Below are 19,356 nucleotides of genomic sequence, written 5' to 3'. Positions count from 1 at the left end.
GTATGGTTTACTCAATGGGTACTTTACCTCCCATATTCTCTTAGATATAGGTATTCTTATGGGTACTGCACTGAGTCCGCACTCTTCTCTTTGCTGGTTTAATTGTTCAGTATATGTCACATATTTTGGTTCATATTTTCCAGGTAATGTAGGCGGGACAGTTGGAGCGGGTGTACTTGGCTCCTCCTTTACAAGAGAGAGTGGGATAGAGAGAGAGAGGGGGGTGGAGAGTGGGTAGAGATATGATGATATGATATGGCATTTGTAACGCGCCTATACACAAGTGTTTCAAGGCGCGACGAGGCGGGGAGGAGGGAACAGGGGGGAAAGACAGACAGCGATCCTACTAGGCCAGGTGTCATTCAGATCGCGCAAGTGCAGGGGTAGGGGGAAGGGAAAAAGTGCAAGGGGAAGGGGAGAAGGGGAAGTGCTGAACATGGTAAGTAGAATAAAAAATAATAAATAATAAATAGGGCCAGCTGGTGGCAAGTGCAAGGTAAGTGCAGACAAGTGCTGGGAGGGGGGGGTTGCCAGGGAGGCAGTGCAAGTGGAGAGTGGCTGGGCCAAGGACCGAGGTCGGTGAGAGTGGCCCAGGTGCAGGTTCAGTGCAGTTTCAATGAAGAATTAGCAGGGGAGAGGGAGAGAGAAAGCAGAAGCAAAGAGGAAGGTTTTGAGGTGCTTCCGGAACCGAAGATGGTTCTCCTCAAGTTTCAGGGAGGCAGGAAGGCTGTTCCAGAGGGAGGCCCCTGCAGCAGAGAGAGATCTACCCCCAGCTCGTTGCTTCGAGAAGCGGCTGACCCTGAGGGAGTTGGAGACAGATGAGCGAAGGGCTCGGGAATGAAGATATTTAGGAAGAGAGAGTTGATGGTATTTAGGCCCCAGGCCCCAGAAGGCCTTGTGGACAATGCAGAGGGTTTTGAACTTAATCCTCGCAGCCACAGGGAGCCAGTGTAGAGATTTCAGTCCTGGAGAGATACGGTCCCTGGGCTTGAGGCCAAGGACAAGTCTCGCAGTCCTGTTCTGGATGAGTTGCAGAGGGCGGAGAGTAGAGGCAGGCAGATTAAGATAGAGGCTGTTACAGTAGTCCAGCTTCGAGAGAACCAGGGCTCTGGAGACCGTGAGCTTCTGGGGGAAGGAGAGGAAGGGAAGAATAACTCTGAGGAGGTGCAGCTGTTAGTGAGACTTCTTAGAGACGTCAGTTATATGAGGAGAGAAGGAGAGTGTGGAGTCGAAGATGACCCCGAGGTTTTTTGCCTTGCAAGTAGGAGCAGGAAGCGGGCCAAGAGAGGCTGGCCAGAGCGCTGCAAGGAAGGAGGAAGTGGATGTGCCGATGAGTAGAATCTAAGTCTTACTGGCATTAAGGCAGAGGTCATTGGCGGCACACCATTCCTGGATAGCAGACAGACAGTCGGAGATGAGGGAAGGAGAGGAGGAGGCCGAGGGTAGCCTGAAAATGAGCTGGGTATCGTCCGCATAGCACTGAAAGTTGGGGCAGAGAACGGCGATGCGGTGGGCAAGGAGTGCCAGATACTGGTTGAACAGCCAGGGAGAGAGGTTAGAACCCTGGGGGACACCACAGGTAGAGAAGAAGATGTCAGAGAGGAAGGACCCCAGTTGGACCTGGGAGGGTCGATTGGAAAGGAAAGAGGTCAGCCACGCCAGAGCCTGACCAGTGATACCCAGTTTATCACGGAGACGGTTGAGCAGGATGGCATGGTTGACAGTGTCAAAGGCAGAAGAGAGATTGAGCAGAATGAGAACACACGGAGTGTTGGAGTCGAGGTTCGAGAGCAGGTCCTCACGGATGTTCAGGAGAGCAGTTTCCGTGCTTCTGGCAGCTCTGAAGCCAGATTGATGGTCATGAAGACTACCAACAGATTCAGCATGGAGGTTGAGCTGGGAGATGGCCAGTTTCTCCAGGAGCTTACCCAGGAAGGAGAGACAGAGGGAGCGAAAGAGAGAGAGAGGAAGAGGGAGAGAGAGAGGGGGAGAGGGAGAGAGGGGGGAGAGAGAGAGGGATAGAGGGAAAGGTGGAGAGAGAGGGAGGGAGAGCGAGAGGATATTTACCATGTAATATCAAACACATAACGTGTTAACTGATTTTCATTATGTAAATAATGTGATGGTTACTATGACATTAGCCATTGAGAAATGTTAGTGAAATATGGTCTCCCCTCTCGTAAATCTACCGCATTTATCATCAGATAAGAGCAAAGACTGGGAGGCTAGACCCTGCCCCCCCACCCCCCAACCCCCTCTGCCCCGCAACCGGCGAAAGAAAGCCATCCGCCCCTAACAAGCAAGTGCTTCACCGGCCAGCACGGTCGCCCTGCGCGGAGGTGATGCTCGCCCTGCGGCCCCTGACGAGCAAACACGATACTAGACTCCGAGGCGAGAGGAAAACGGTGTCAGTGGTGTGATGGGGCCGTGTGTGGAGCAGGACTGCGGGAGGAAGGCGCCCTGGTCCAGCCTCTCACGGCAGATCTGAGCGTGCTGTGAGCGCAGCATCCCGAGCCTAGCCTGGGAGGGCTCTGATCGCAGCATACTGAGCCTTGCCTGAGCTCAGCATCCTGAGCCTTGCCTGGGCGGCCTCTGGGCGTAGCATCCTGTGTCCTGCCTGAGCGCAGCAACCTCAGCCTCGCCTGGGAGGGCGCTGACCGCAGGATCGCCAATGTTGCCTGGGAGGGCTTTGAGCGCAGCGTCCTGAGCCTTGTCTGATGGCAGCATCCTGAGCCTTGCCTGGGAGGGTTCTGATCGCAGCATCCTGAGCCTTGCCTGGGAGGGTTCTAATAGCAGCATCCTGAGCCGTGTCTGAGCACAGCATCTTGAGCCTTGCCTGGGAGGGTTCTGATAGCAGCATCCTGAGCCTTGCCTGGGAGGGTTCTGATAGTAGCATCCTGAGCCCTGCCTGGGAGGGTTCTGATTGCAGCATCCTGAGCCTTGCCTGGGAGGGTTCTGATAGCAGCATCCTGAGCCTTGCCTGGGAGGGTTCTGATAGCAGCATCCTGAGCCGTGTCTTAGCACAGCATCCTGAGCCATGCCTGGGAGGGTTTTGATCGCAGCATCCTGAGCCTCGCATGAGCGCAGCATCCTTCGCCTTGCCTGTGAGGGTTCTGATCGCAGCATCCTGAGCCGTGTCTGAGCACAGAATCCTGAGCCATGCCTGAGAGGGTTCTGATCGCAGCATCCTGAGCCTCGCCTGAGCGCAGCATCCTGAGTCTTGCCTGGGAGGGTTCTGATCGCAGCATCCTGAGCCTCGCCTGAGCGCAGCATCCTTCGCCTTGCTGTGAGGGTTCTGATCGCAGCATCCTGAGCCTTGCCTGGGAGGGTTCTGTTCGCAGCATCCTTCGCCTTGTCTGAGCCTTGCCTGAGCACTGCTTCCTCCGTTTTGCGTGGGATGACTAGTAACCTCAACCTTGCCTAAGAAGGCTAGCGCCCTCAGCTGTGCCTGGCTGGGCTGAGCACCGTCTCTGCGCAACATCCTCAGCCTTGCCAGCTTGGCCCCCTTCGCCTGCCACTGCCATCCGAGCAAGAGATTCGCGGACAGATCCGGACGAGGACAGCGAACCTGTGTGCATGGGAAGCGATTTTCAAGTGGTTGCTGTGCGCCTGCCTGTCGGGGGAGCTGCAAAAGCCAGGGATGGAACCCCCATTCTCCCTTCTTGGGCACGGAAAAATGGGAATATCGTCCAAGGAGACCTGATCGGCGGAGGGGATGCGATGTGTGGGTGCGAACAGTCGCCTTCCCGCGGGAACGCCGCCCTCTAATCTCTGAGAACGGGAACCCAGATAGTCGCTTTTTTGGTTGGGAGAGGAAAAAAAAAATCGGCGCGTCCCCGAGCCAGGGGCAGAGTTGGTTCATTCCAGCAGCAGCAGCGGGGACTGGAGCGCCGATGTGTCGGGATTTTCGGCGCGGAATCTCTGCCCAGCCTCGCCAGCCCCGGGTGCCTGTCCCCGCACACCTGACATGACCGCCTCCCCGCCAGGGCACGGGGCGCCGGGGGTCCGGGGATGCCGGCGGAGGACGCCTAGCCGGGGCCCGGGGGGCTGGGGGGCCCCTGCTCCCATGAACCTGCAGGTGCCGCGCTTCTGGGGGCTGCTGCTCGTGCTCCTGACTCCGGGGCTCTTGGCGACCACTGCGGCGGGTAAGTTATGGGGTAATGTGGGGGTTTAGGGGGGCTCCCCTCTGCATACTGTCGATGTTTCTGCTGGGTGATATTTTTTTTTCCAGTGTTATGTGTGGCTACCACAGGGGTAGATGGACGGACCCCCCTTAACCCCTCCTCTGTATTACACGCGCCTTCGACCGCAGAAGGCTTAAGTTTATGGGTACCCCCTGAACTCTCCGTTCTGATTTAGAGGTGCAAACCCTTTTCAGAAAATGCGAGCATGCTTAACAAGGCATGCGGCGGTCTTGGATGTGAACGTCGATGTTACCATGTCTGGTTGGGGCGCCCCGGGCACAGATTTCTCGATACACAGCCCCCCTGTTCTTTGCATAATGGTGATGGTTTGGGGGGGGGGGGTGCGGATGAGTGACTGGCCAGAGGGGTGACCTGAGCACTGCCCCCCACCCACGCCCCCACAGTCAAGCTTCGTCCTGCATTCGGAGTTCGCAGGGATCGCACACACCCGGCGACATCTAGCGAAGCACCCCCCCAACACAGGCTCGGAGCACACACGTGTGCGCGCAAAGTGTGCGCCCGAATACAATCATGTGTGGGTGTGCCCTGCCTTCTGCTGTATGATTATAGGTGTTATAATAAGCGCTTTGGCATCCCACCGACACAGCAACACATCCTTCATCCAGCTCTTCCTTCCATTGGCATTCGGCCCATCTATTCCCCCAACCATGTATTTTCTTTCTTTCTTTCTTTCTTTCTTTCTTTCTTTCTTTCTTTCTTTCTTTCTTTCTTTCTTTCTTTCTTTCTTTCTTTCTTTCTTTCTTTCTTTCTTTCTTTCTTTTTCCCTTCCTCTTATTTATTTTATCCTTCTCTTCCCCACTCCCTTTCTCTCTACTTCTCTTCTTTCCTCCCACCCTTCCTCCCTCTCTCACTTCCTCTCTTCTTGTCTCCCTCCTTTGCTCCCTCTTTCTGCCCTCTCTCCCTCACTTCCTTTCTTCTTTGCTCCCTCCCTTCTTCCTTTTATCCCTCCTTTCCTCTCTTCCCCTTGTACCCTCTCCCCTCCCTCCCTTCCTTCCTTCTTTCCTCCCTCCCTTCCTCTTTTCTTTCCTACTTCCTTTCCTCCCTCTCCCCTTCTGCCCTCTCTTCCTCCCTCCATCCCTGGCTCCCTCCCTCCCTATCTTCGTTCCTCCCTCCTTTCCACCCTCCTTTATTTCCTCCCTCCTCCCTTCTTCCCTTCTCCATTCTTTCCTCCTTCCTTCCTGCAATCCACCCGTCCATCTATCCGGGTGACTGCACCGTGTGTTCGTCAACACCATTCACACATACGTGCACCTAGTACTATCCTGCTCATGCACGCATGGGTACTGGCCATTGGGAAACCGCGTCCTCATTCATCTTCTGCGAGTATATAACGTGCAGTAACGTGCATCCGCAAACATCAGTGACACCGCTCCCGAGAAGCTATCCACGCTAGTGCTTCGAGAGGCCATACGCCTGCATGGGAGCTATGTGACACGCGAAACCTTGTAACACTGCCCAACGTCTTTAAAGGACACGCGGACTTCTGCGGCCACTGCTGTGTGTGTGCGCGTGTGTGTGCATTGTAATATTGGTAGCGCTTTGGGAGATAGCTCTAATGATAGGCGTTTACCCCCCCACACACACATTTGCAGAGTTGAACATTACCAACCTTGTTTATTGCCTGGAGACAGGAGCGGGGTCCACGCATGTGCTGGGGAGCAGGTGGGCCGATGTGGCTCTCTTGGTATTTCTAGCGGCTGGAAAACAAGAACTAAACCAAGCGCTGTAGGTGCGCATAATAACCGCAGTGCTCTCCAGTTGCGCATGTGATTGGTTGCCAATATTCTGGCTACTTACTCTCTGTGCTATGTTCCATTCATGTCCCCTCCACCCCGATTCTACGCGCTTGATTTCTGGTCTGGGGTGTCTATAGTCTATAGTTTGTATATTTGGAGAATGCACGCTATACCCACCCCCAGAGCCCCCCCCCCACTCCCTTACCCGTGGGGCTACACTCCTTTGGACACATCTGACCCTCGCCATGCAGTGACACCCCAGGTCCGAACTGTGTGCTCGTGGTGGGAAGGACGCCTCGTTTTAATGATCATCGCCATTCACGAGGCCCGGGAGCCCCACTGAGGGAGGGGACGGGGGTGACTTTAGCCCCCCTTGTCCCCCGACGTCGGATGTGAGCAGTGTGCGGCGGTTGCCAGTGCGTTTGATATTTTCTGCAAATAATTGACTTGGGAGAGAGGGGCGGGAGTGTGGGGGGCGCGGTGGCCACTTGTTATTCCGCAGGCCCCCTCGGCGTGAGCAGGAGCAGCCTGAATGGGCGATGGGAAGCCGGTTAACCCCCGAGGCCCTGCTCTTGGCCCCCTTTTGTGTGGGCGCGTAGATGGCACTGGCAGTATCGAGGCGTGCCATCGTGGGGCACCAGAGCCGCTTCTATCACAGTGGGCGCCAGTTCTCCTCAAGCACCAACCCCCACCCTCCACCCGCGCGCACGGAATGGCTTCCCTACACCTGCAGCCACTGGCCGGGGTTTCAGGACCCGCCGAGACGGGCCTGCTGCACCCCTCCATCCGCCAAGCAGGCACCGTTCTTCTCCAGGTTGTTAATGACCACATACAGCGATTTCCCGTCATGCTTAGGAATGCCCAAACACACCACCTGCGAGGGCCCACGCGCTCACCCAGTGTAGCCTTCGCCAACACCTTCTCTTGACATCACGATTGACCGTGGTTGCCAGGTTTACCACCAGTGCCCCCTAGTTACCTTTGCGCCTAGGTGCCCTCCCCCTCTCGCCCCGCGCCTCCATTTGGAATAGCTCACCGAGGCCCGCATCGCGGTGAGTTTCCAAGGCAAACTTGAATGCTAGACCCTCGCCTGTATCGGAATTTCGAGATGCAAACAGATGGAAAGGCCTTCTTGATAGCGGAGCTGTCTGTTGTTAAGATGCATTCGCTCAGGCATTTATTTCCGTCGCATAGTTGGTCTCCTTGAGCTGTGCTGTGAATCCCCCGCCCTTTCTGGGTATCCACGCTTTCGAACGTTACTGCTGCGCCCTCATCCCGACCCCCTTCTGCAGTCTCGAGCACGGCCACGCAGTCCCCAGAACACGTTCTGCTATAGGGTGCTGCCTGTTCTACTTTAAGGGTGGGTGGTGTGAGGTTAGTGAAGGTGCGCCAAGAATTGGCATTGCCCTTTTTCTGCAAATTGACATTCTTACTTGTCATCACTGTGTGATCCTGGGCAAATCACCGCAAAACCCCGTGCGACCGTTCTCTTAGCTGACTAACATTGGGAGCTCCTAGACACAGAGCAAGTCCCACCTTTGACCCCTTAATAGAAAGGAAAGAGGTTTGGATGGAGGGCAGAAGGGTAATATGGAAAGTGCCACCCCCACCCCTCCACTCAGACGCAAACAAGCTTCTGCAAGAAAGCAGAGTTGGGTGGGGGAGACTTCGCTGCCAGACTCCAACCGCGGTAAAAGGGTGTTGGAGCAGTGATCTGAAGGGGGCAGCTCTCCACCTGATCACGTGTCCATGTTGCAGGGCAGCAAAGGCACATTTACCCACCCCCTACCCCAGTGCATGGCTCCTTTACTTCCAAACACTCTGCCTAATCGCACACCCGAGTGCATGGTCCCTTTACGTACCAGGCCCATATTCCCATCCCACACCCCAGTGCATGGCTCATTTATGTACCAGTCTCATTGCCTCATCCCACACCCCAGTGCATGGTCCCTTTACGTACCAGGCCCATATTCTCATCCCACACCCCAGTGCATGGCTGGGGTGTGGGATGAGTCTCATTGCCTCATCCCACACCCCAGTGCATGGTCCCTTTACGTACCAGGCCCATATTCTCATCCCACACCCCAGTGCATTGCTCATTTATGTACCAGTCCCATTGCCTCATCCCACACTCCCCAGTGCATGGTCCCTTTACGTACCAGGCCCATATCCTCATCCCACACCCCAGTGCATGGCTCATGTATGTACCAGTCCCATTGCCTCACCCCACACCCCAGTGCATGGTCCCTTTACGTACCAGAACCATATTCTCATCCCGCACCCCAGTGCATGGTCCCTTTACATACTAGGCCCATGTCGTCATCCCACACCCCAGTGCATGGCTCATTTATGTATCAGTCCCATTGCCTCATCCCACGCCCAGTGCATGGTCCCTTTACGTACCAGGCCCATGTCGTCATCCCACACCCCAGTGCATGGCTCATTTATGTACCAGTCCCATTGCCTCATCCCACACCCCAGTGCATAGTTCCTTTACATACCAGGCCCATGTCGTCATCCCACACGCCAGTGCATGGTTCCTTTACGTAACAGGCCCATGTCCTCATGGACCCCAGTTATGGCTCCATTACGTAGCAGACCCATATCATTATCCCACACCCCAGGGCATGGTTTCTGTACATACTAGGCCCATTGCATCATCCTACACCCCAGTGCAGGGCTCCTTTACGTTTCTGGCCCGTGTCTTCATCCCACACAGGTCACAGCCTTCATTGTTTTGTACAGAGAGATACAATATGTTTGCAGTTTTTATTTCATTTGAATGCATTTGTAGGGCAGCGCCCGTCGCCATAGGTCCGCGTTAGCTTTGTCGGTCGGCCAAGACTCACATACCTGCTTCTGCTAGAACACGTGCCTGAATTCAGCAAAGAGACCTTCGGAGGCCATTTCTCCAAGACCAGATGCTGTGGCATATCAGTTGGCAGGAGCAAGTGTTCCAGAGCGTTGGGCCTGGAAGGAAACATCTCTGCCTCCCTGTGGGACCTGTTTGGACGCCAGCGTGTCTGGTCTTGTTTGGTTGGCAGATCTCTGGGCCCTACTGGGGGGGATGTTCTTGCCGTGCTCAGAAGCTGTAGGAATTAGAGATTAAGCACGTTGATGGACATACAGACCCTATGTTGGCAATGGTGGGTCCCGTCGAACCTAAGGATGGTTGAGAACCAATGTGTTAGCAGGCTCGAGTTCTGCATCCATGGCGGGGCCGGCTGCCTACTTCTGCACTGTTGCGTGGGGAGATGCAGTGGGGCCTCTCCGGTGGTGTTTACTCTGGTGGAAGGTTCCATAAAGCGTCCCCATGAACTGCACGTTCATGGACCCTCAGGAAGCTTTACTGATGGGGTGCATGAGTTCCTTTTGGGCGGGGGGGGGGGGCTGTTGAGTTGCCATCCTCTCCTTCCTCTCTGTGCCCCCAGGGAGCTTCTGGAATGTGGAAGCCGAGAGTTATTTAAAGGGTGCTGATGCTGAGTTGGAAGGTCAGTCTTAGGGTGAACATTCTAAGAAGGAAAGTTGGTGGTCGCTGAGGGAGGACACATATGTCAATGTGATTGAAGCAGAGGCAAATTGATACGTACCCATAAACAAACCCTAAATGATTGTATTGGGCTGGGAAGCAACCCCTCTCGTTTCACTCACTGTTCTCCATCATTAAGGATGGTTGTCTACCCTTCCTAGGTAGAGGCTGAGGGTTTGGGGCATCTTAGAATCCTCACCCTCACCCGGCTTTCAGATGATAGGCTATTATCAACATACTCCATCCATGCCTCATTATTAGTACACGAGAGGCTACAGGAGAACTTCTACTCCCTTGAGGACCACACCTATACTAGTGGAGTACATAACTGGGTGTTCAGTAACATGTAGGAGACAAAGGCTTACTACCAACTGAACTGTCTAAAGTCTCAAATACAAAAACAAGTGTACAACTGTTACATTCAATTTCAACAGCATGACACTACAGGGTAGTTGGCTCTGATCAGCTTCAAAGCCCTTTCAATGCAGTCAAGCATGCCAAGTGCACCCACACAGCTCCTTTTTATTATAGGTGCCAGTCTAGCCACATAACATGCATGCTATATCAGGGATGGCATGATCTCTCTCCTCGGCTGGGGCCTCCCTCTGGAACAGCCCCCTGCCTCTCTCAAACTTGAACAGAACCACCTCAGGTTACGGAAGGAACTCAAGCCTGCCCTTTTTGCTTCCGCTTTCTCGCTTCCTCTCCCCTGCTGATGTCCTGACTGCTCCACGCACTGTCACCAGGCTCCTGCATGTCCAGTTGCCCTTGCACTGCCTCCGGGCTCCCCCAGCACTTATGGGCAATGCCGCAGGGCTGCCCAAGGCGAGGCAGAGTAAATTATGTTACCATCCGGCAGGCCAGGAGAGGGGCAGCTCCCGCCCCCACACCTGCTCCTCTCCCCCACAAGCGCAGAGACATGCATTCTCTGTCACACAAAGACAAGGAAGGGTGAGGTGCGAACAAGCGCCTCACCCTTCCTTCAAACAAGGTGCTAAGCACCTACGGAAAACCAACAGGCACGCAGGGCCCAGGATCAAAGACCTGCCCCCTCCTCAGGGGGGCAGACATGTCGGCTATCCAGTCGGGGCTGGCGCACAGCCCCCCCCCCCTACTATATACATCAAAGACCCAGGGCTTCCCTGGGTCTTATAAATAAGAGCAGAATGCTACAAGAGAGCAAATCTGTTTGTGGACCCTGAACGGGGAACCAAACTGACAGGAGGTTCGCTGTTCACTCAGCGTCTTCCACACTTTGCTTCTTTACCACCAAACCCTCCCACCCTACAAATAAGGGAGAGGAACAAAGGAAAAGAGGTACAGGGCACTGTACGGTGTCCACAACGAGTCGTGGGACACGAGAAGGCGGCACGGGTCAGAGGGGGTAACCTCAGGACCCGGTGCCCAAAAGTATGATATTATTATGATATGTGATTATTTGTTCATCTGCATAACCATATCTGTACAATAAAATCCTACAGCTTTTTATTGCCAACACTTGACAAAATGTTGTGAGACAAATTATTTTGGGTGAGGGTCGGGGTTCGGCCTACAACGATGCATGCATATGGGTTCATCAGTTACAGTCTTTTCCTGCAACCCTACTGTCCCTTCTCTCTGCATATATGAGCAGCTCGCTGGCTGTATTTATTGAGTTACCTGCACTTCTCCCCCACCCCCTCAGCACTTCTCCCCTTCCACCTCTCTGCACATGCGCGATCTGAATGACACGAGGCCTAGTAAGATCGTTGTTTCGTCCTCCCTCTGTTTCCCCTCCTTGTCTTGTCGCGACTAGAAAAACTTGCGTATAGGCACGTTAGGAATGCCATATCATATCATAGTCACTAACATCAGGGCATTGTAATCCACCGTTCCTCACCCAGCTTTTTATCTTTCCAGAGCCAGTACGATGAGGACCAATGCACTGCATGCTTTGTTTTGTATAGTTAAATGTAGAATAGGAGCAGCATTGACAGAGGCATCCCCTGAGGTGGGGACCGGCCTGCTATTTGGAGACATGCATTGTCATTACGTGTGTTCTCTAGAATAAGAGCAGCAGTGACAGGGGCATCCGCTGAGGTGGGGACCGGCCTGTTGTTTGTAGACATGCATTGTCATCGCCTGTGTTCTCTAGAATAAGAGCACCAGTGACAGAGGCATCCGCTGAGGTGGGGACCGGCCTAGAATAAGAGCAGCAGTGACAGAGGCATCCGCTGAGGTGGGGACTGGCCTGCTATTTGGAGACATGCATTGTCATTGCGTGTGTTCTCTAGAATAAGAGCACCAGTGACAGAGGCATCCGCTGAGGTGCGGACCGGCCTAGAATAAGAGCAACGTTGACAGAGGCATCCCTTGAGGTGGGGACCGGCCTGTTGTTTGGAGACATGCATTGTCATTGCGTGTGTTCTCTATAAAAAGAGCAGCATTGACAGAGACATCCACTGAGGTGGGGACCGGCCTAGAATAAGAGCAGCAGTGACAGAGGCATCCGCTGAGGTGGGGACCGGCCTGTTGTTTGGAGACATGCATTGTCATTGCCTGTGTTCTCTATAAAAAGAGCAGCATTGACAGAGACATCCACTGAGGTGGGGACCGGCCTGCTGTTTGGGGACATGCATTGTCATCACCTGTGTTCTCTAGAATAGGAGCAGCATTGACAGAGGCATCCACTGAGGTGGGGACCGGCCTGCTGTTTGGGGGCATGCATTGTCATTGTGTGTGTTTGCTAGAATTAGAGCAGCATTGGCAGAGGCATCCATTGAGGTGGGGACCGGCCTGCAATTTGGAGACATGCATTGTCATTGCGTGTGTCCTCTAGAATAAGAGCAGCAGTGACAGAGGCATCCACTGAGGTGGGGACCGGCCAGTTGTTTGGAGACATGCATTGTCATTGCGTGTGTTCTCTAGGATAAGAGCAGCATTGACAGAGGCATCCCCTGAGGTGGGGACCGGCCTGCTATATGGAGACATGCATTGTCATTGCCTGTGTTCTCTAGAATAAGAGCAACATTGACAGAGGCATCCGCTGAGGTGGGGACCGGCCTGCTATATGGAGACATGCATTGTCATTGCCTGTGTTCTCTAGAATAAGAGCAACATTGACAGAGGCATCCGCTGAGGTGGGGACCGGCCTGCTATATGGAGACATGCATTGTCATCGCATTTGTTCTTTAGAATAAGAGCAACATTGACATGGGCATCCCCTGAGGAGGGGACCGGCCTGCCATATGGAGACATGCATTGTCATTGCCTGTGTTCTCTAGAATAAGAGCAACATTGACAGAGGCATCCCCTGAGGTGGGGACCGGCCTGCTATATGGAGACATGCATTGTCATCGCATTTGTTCTTTAGAATAAGAGCAACATTGACATGGGCATCCCCTGAGGAGGGGACCGGCCTGCCATATGGAGACATGCATTGTCATTGCCTGTGTTCTCTAGAATAAGAGCAACATTGACAGAGGCATCCGCTGAGGTGGGGACCGGCCTGCTACATGGAGACATGCATTGTCATTGCATTTGTTCTTTAGAATAAGAGCAACATTGACATGGGCATCCCCTGAGGAGGGGACCGGCCTGCCATATGGAGACATGCATTGTCATTGCATTTGTTCTTTAGAATAAGAGCAACATTGACATGGGCATCCCCTGAGGAGGGGACCGGCCTGCCATATGGAGACATGCATTGTCATTGCCTGTGTTCTCTAGAATAAGAGCAACATTGACAGAGGCATCCGCTGAGGTGGGGACCGGCCTGCTATATGGAGACATGCATTGTCATTGCATTTGTTCTTTAGAATAAGAGCAACATTGACATGGGCATCCCCTGAGGAGGGGACCGGCCTGCCATATGGAGACATGCATTGTCATCACCTGTGTTCTCTAGAATAGGAGCAGCATTGACAGGGGCATCCGCTGAGGTGGGGACCGGCCTGCTGTTTGGGGACATGCATTATCATTGCGTGTGTTCTCTATAAAAAGAGCAGCATTGACAGAGACATCCACTGAGGTGGGGACCGGCCTGCTGTTTGGGGACATGCATTGTCATCACCTGTGTTCTCTAGAATAGGAGCAGCATTGACAAGGGCATCCGCTATGGTGGGAACTTTCCTGTTATATGGAGACATGCATTATCATTGCGTGTGTTCTCTAGAATTAGAGCAGCATTGACAGGGGCATCCGCTGAGGTGGGGACCGACCTGCTATTTGGGGACATGCATTGTCATTGTGTGTGTTCTCTAGAATTAGAGCAGCATTGGCAGAGGCATCCATTGAGGTGGGGACCGGCCTGTTGTTTGGAGACATGCATTGTCATTGCGTGTGTTCTATACAATAAGAGCAGCATTGACAGAGGCATCCGCTGAGGTGGGGACCGGCCTGCTATATGGAGACATGCATTGTCATCGCCTGTGTCCTCTAGAATAAGAGCAGCAGTGACAGAGGCATCCGCGGAGGTGGGGACCGGCCTGCTACATGGAGACATGCATTGTCATTGCATGTGTTCTCTAGAATAAGAGCAGCATTGACAGGGGCATGCGCTGAGGTGGGGACCGGCCTGTTGTTCGGAGACATGCATTGTCATTGCCTGTGTTCTCTAGAATAAGAGCAGCAGTGACAGAGGCATCCGCTGAGGTGGGGACCGGCCTGTTGTTCGGAGACATGCATTGTCATCGCTTGTGTCCTGAAATATTCGGTCCTTCACACTAAGGGAGCATTCTCCCAATGGACTAGAAGTGAGGCCGCATGTATCGGCTACACGGATACAAAGTGCTTGGGTCCTTACAAACCTTGTAAGGGACCAGAGGACTGGCGCAGCGGTATACTACTCTGTTACTTTCTCGTGTTCTTACTTAATAGTTCTTGTGCAGCAGTACCACACAATCAATGGGCAGCACACACAAATAAATACCTTTGTACTAGTAGGAGAAACAGATAATTGGTTTAACTCAGAGTCCAAATCTTACCAAGAAAAAAAGGCAATTTCAGAGCAATGTAAAATGTAGTTTCAGAAAAAAAAAATTCTTAAAGCAAAGAAATAATGTAATTGTACTAACATTTTTAAAATGTTTGCATTGCTAATTTCCAATAATCCGTTTCAGTGTATATTGTAGTCATAATAAGATTGTGCCACTTCTCAGAGCAAAGTGAATTATAAAAACTTGAATAAACAATAGACATGATTTTCTGATAGAAGGCTACCAGTCTTAGATGGTTAGTTTGCTGCACTTCTATAGTGCTATTTCAAAATACATCTATGAGAAAGGGGGAGGTGAGAATTGGAACCAATGAGGGCTACTGGCTACTCTGCATACTATCTATGAGCATTTTGGGAACATAAGGAGGACCCGGGGTCTTTATATATGACAAATATGTCTGCAACGAAAGGGTTGTGTGCTTGAATCAATAAGTACATATTGCACACTGGGCTTGGTGCCCTTTGACCTTTTTCACATCATTCACCCTAACTTTAATAGGTTGGCAACCGTGAACCATAGGAGCCCATCTGCCCGGTTTAAGGACTTGGTAATGTGGTTAAAAAGGCCCTGGAATGTGTCATTCCATTGGAATGTGCGCATTTTAAAAGAGAAAGGGATTTAAGAGTCTAAGCAACATGCAACGGTAAGGATGTCTGAGAACACAGTCACCAATGCACAGACATCCTCAGATAATCAGTTCACATATTGCTCTTCAGCAGGTGCTTAACCCTCTGAGTTATCTCAGTGCACCTTTAGATGGGCCCCTGCGTGATAAAAGGTAGGCACGTTATCACAGTTCCTAGCAGAGAGGCATATCCAAAGCTCTGACATATGATGTAGCCATGACTGGCATGTGTTGGCCCCTCCCTTCAGTACACACATGAATAACACCTCTATACGTGTGTCGCTCTCAGAGTTGAAAGGTGGGTCTCCCCCTCAGCTGATTGCAGGGAGATACCATCCTTACACTGTGCGTGGGGGGTCACCCATGGCAGCCCCACAGTGCGGCCTCTCCCATCAGTCGGGGGAATCCATTTTGTTTTATTATTGCAATTTCGCGGCCACTCTCGGATGCAGATCCTACTGCGAGCTATTGCTGCTCGCGAGCACCGTGGGGATTCTGCTGTGTTCAGCAGAAATGTAGCAAATGTGTTTCGTATTTATGAATTGCTCACGCATATCTGCATGGCGCGCTGCACGCAGGGTAAGGGCGTGGTAGCCGAGATCCGACTGACGGATGAGTACAGGAGCCGTGATGAGACGGGGAGGGTTGGCCAAAGGACAGGGACACTGGACAAAATACTATGGTGTGACATAACAGGTGTATTTGTAAAGCACTGTTTCACCCCCAAAGGGGCATCTTGGCACTAATAACCGATGGGTATTGTTTCCCAACTTAATGGTGCTAATTTTATTGACTTTGGAAGGATGACAGGTTGAGTGGATCTGCCGGATTTGAACCTGTGGCCATGAGGTCTAACACAGTTCCTTGTAGTGTATGCATTAGTCCACTGAGCCACAGACACGCAGTCTACGGAGGCACTGTGGGTAATGACCCATGTGGCAAGTGTAGTAATGCAGTCATGCACTCCAGGATGGGTGTTGTGCAGTGCGTCAATCAGGATGTGACTTTACACAAGTACACAGACCCGAGGACCCTTCTGAACTACATGCAGGAACTAGGGAACGTGAGAACTCCCTTCCTCGCGGGTGTTCATATGTGTTGGAGGCTAAGAGAAAGTGTACATTTGACCCAGAGCGCATGGGCATGTGGTGGGAGTTTAAAGTGCCAATGAATTGGTGTGCAAGTGAAAGAAGGTGGCGGTAAACCGGGTGCACTTTAATACAGTCTATGCCAAGGATTGCTCTGAAATCCAAGCTGAGACATTTTGTGAGGTGGGTACACATCTAAAGTGAAGGCTGTTGCAACAGCCTCCTTTCTACAAGATTAGGGAGGAAATCAGAGCCTTGATCAATGGAAATGAGAGGTCGGGATAAATATAACTCGAAGACTGTTGCAACAAACCTCTGTATTGGATAACAGAGGTGATCAGACTCTGACTCAATGGAAATGAGAGGTGGGGACACAGCTAAAGTGAAGACTGTTGCAACAGCCTGCTTTCTGCAGGATTTAGAGAGGTGATCAGGTTCTCAGTAAGTTGAAATGAGAGGTTGGGACACATCTAAAGTGAAGACTGTTTCAACAGCCCCTTTCTACAAGATTAGAGAGGAAATCAGAGCCTTGATCAATGGAAATGAGAGGTTGGGATAAATATAACTCGAAGACTGTTGCAACAAACCTCTATATTGGATTACAGAGGTGATCAGACTCTGACTCAATGGAAATGAGACGTGGGGACACAGCTAAAGTGAAGACTGTTGCAACAGTGTCCTTTCTGCAGGATTAGGGAGGTGATCAGGTTCTCAGCCAATGGGAATGAGAGGTAAGCTTGAATCTAAATAGAAGACTGTTGCAACAGTCCTCTTTGTGTGGGATTGGGCAGGTGATCAGTCAACCAGTCAGTGGTAATGAGAGGTGGGAATGCATTCTGAAGAGGTAGGGCAGTCAGAGGATATAATAGAGTACAACCTGCCATTCTGAGAGCACATCCCTAGTTCCTGACCATAGGCACAACCACAATGATGCATAGCAAGGTGGGGAGCTGCGTGGAGGGTCCACTGGATGATGAAAGTTTGGTAATTGTGTTTTAGTCATGCTGAAAAGGGGACACTCTAGGGTCATAGAGTCTGGGATAGAGTCTGTGATATTAAAGAGGTATTTCCTAATCTTTGAATGAAAATAATAGATGAAGGAGAGCAAGTACAGGTGCCCAGGGGAGGTGCGGGCAGTGCCAGAGGTGCCCAGGGGAGATATAATGCACTCATAGGGGGAGGAGCCGCTGTGACAATACGGGAGAGCTGTACAAACACCATCTGCATGGAGAGCAGAAAAGGCTGAATGGTCAGGTTGGGTCATGAGAAAGCTCTCGTGGTGACGGTGCAGTTTGAATCAGTCCAAGGCTCCTCGCTCAAGTACCTTGGAGAGGAAAATGAGACTTGAGATGGTAAGATTCTTATTAAGAGTGGCGGAAAGCATGATGGGGTTTTGGAGTAAGGGGAAATCTCCTCCCGACTTGAAGAATGGAATATCCCCACTGGTGTCTATTGATCCATTGAATCGCTCTGGGTTTGAATCCTATTCACTCAGAAGCAGCTGGTCCAGATGATTGCATAGCATGGTTATATTATTGCTATACACAGGCAGTACGATGTGCAGGGCAAAGAAATGCTGAGCAAGGGCCTACGATTGCTAAGCATATAGCCAATGATTACTGATTGTGGGCCTTTGACCGCTGAGCGGGGGCATATGAGTTCTGAGCTAGGGCCTATGATTGCTAAGCATATAGCCAATGATTACTGATTGTGGGCCTTTAACCGCTGAGCGGGGGCATATGAGTGCTGAGCTAGGGCCTATGATTGCTAAGCATATAGCCAATGATTACTGATTGTGGGCCTTTGACCGCTGAGCGAGGGCATATGAGTGCTGAGCTAGGGCCTATGATTGCTAAGCATATAGCCAATGATTACTGATTGTGGGCCTTTGACTGCTGAGCGGGGGCATATGAGTGCTGAGCTAGGGCCTATGATTGCTAAGCATATAGCCAATGATTACTGATTGTGGGCCTTTGACTGCTGAGCGGGGGCATATGAGTGCTGAGCTAGGGCCTATGATTGCTAAGCATATAGCCAATGATTACTGATTGATGGCCTTTGACTGCTGAGCGGGGGCATATGAGTGCTGAGCTAGGGCCTATGAATGCTAAGCATATAGCCAATGATTACTGATTGTGGGCCTTTGACTGCTGAGCGGGGGCATATGAGTGCTGAGCTAGGGCCTATGATTGCTAAGCATATAGCCAATGATTACTGATTGTGGGCCTTTGACTGCTGAGCGGGGGCATATGAGTGCTGAGCTAGGGCCTATGATTGCTAAACATATAGCCAATGATTACTGATTGATGGCCTTTGACTGCTGAGCGGGGGAATATGAGTGCTGAGCTAGGGCCTATGATTGCTAAGCATATTGCCAATGATTACTGATTGTGGGCCTTTGACTGCTGAGCGGGGGCATATGAGTGCTGAGCTAGGGCCTATGATTGCTAAGCATATAGCCAATGATTACTGATTGTGGGCCTTTGACTGCTGAGCAGGAGCATATGAGTGCTGAGCTAGGGCCTATGATTGCTAAGCATATAGCCAATGATTACTGATTGTGGGCCTTTGACTGCTGAGCGGGGGCATATGAGTGCTGAGCTAGGGCCTATGATTGCTAAGCATATAGCCAATGATTACCGATTGAGGGCCTTTGATTGCTCAGCAGAGGCCTACGTCTGCTGAGCTAATGCCTATGATTTCTGAGCACAGGACCTATGAATTGTGGGCGAGGGTCTATGATTGCTAAGCACATAGCCAGCGATTACTGAGCAAGGACCTCTGAATGCTGACCAAGTGCCTATGATTTTTGAGTGCAAGGTTTATAATTTATGAGTACAGGGCCTGTTGTATTAGCCCCCTTTCTGCGGTATTTGGAAGGTGATCAAGGTCTCAGCCAATGGAAATGAGAGGTGGCAACACATCTCAAGTGAAGTCTGTTGCAACAGTCCCCTACCTACTTGATTAGGGAGGAGATCAGGGCTCCAACTATTGAAAATGAGGTGGGTGAAAAATCTACACAGAACGTGAAATAAACCTCTGCGTAGGATTAGGGAAGTGATTAGGGTCTCAGCCAATGGAAACGAGGCGTGGTGGACACATCTCAAGTGAAGACTGTTGCAACAGCCACCTTCCTACTTGATTAGGGGGGAAATCAGGGTCTCAGCTATTGGAAATGAGGTAGGTGACAAATCTAC

At 51.8% G+C, this 19,356-nt stretch overlaps 1 protein-coding gene across 1 annotated transcript in view; it reads left to right on the top strand.

Annotated features, from left to right (window-relative positions):
* Positions 1-3,104: 3,104 nt before the first annotated feature.
* CSMD2 (CUB and Sushi multiple domains 2) overlaps positions 3,105-19,356 on the top strand; it is a 2,010,406-nt gene continuing 1,994,154 nt past the window's right edge. The window contains exon 1 of the mRNA XM_069622557.1: positions 3,105-4,145. Within this exon, the coding sequence (XP_069478658.1) occupies positions 3,968-4,145 (178 nt within the window). The 5' untranslated portion in view covers positions 3,105-3,967. The remainder of the gene's footprint in view (positions 4,146-19,356) is intronic.

This window comes from Ambystoma mexicanum, chromosome 11 (genome assembly GCF_040938575.1).
Source record: "Ambystoma mexicanum isolate Mex_15411 chromosome 11, UKY_AmexF1_1, whole genome shotgun sequence".
NCBI lineage: Eukaryota > Metazoa > Chordata > Amphibia > Caudata > Ambystomatidae > Ambystoma > Ambystoma mexicanum.
The sequence above is the reverse complement of the archived record's forward strand: the minus strand, read 5'-3'. Positions and strand labels throughout refer to the sequence as shown.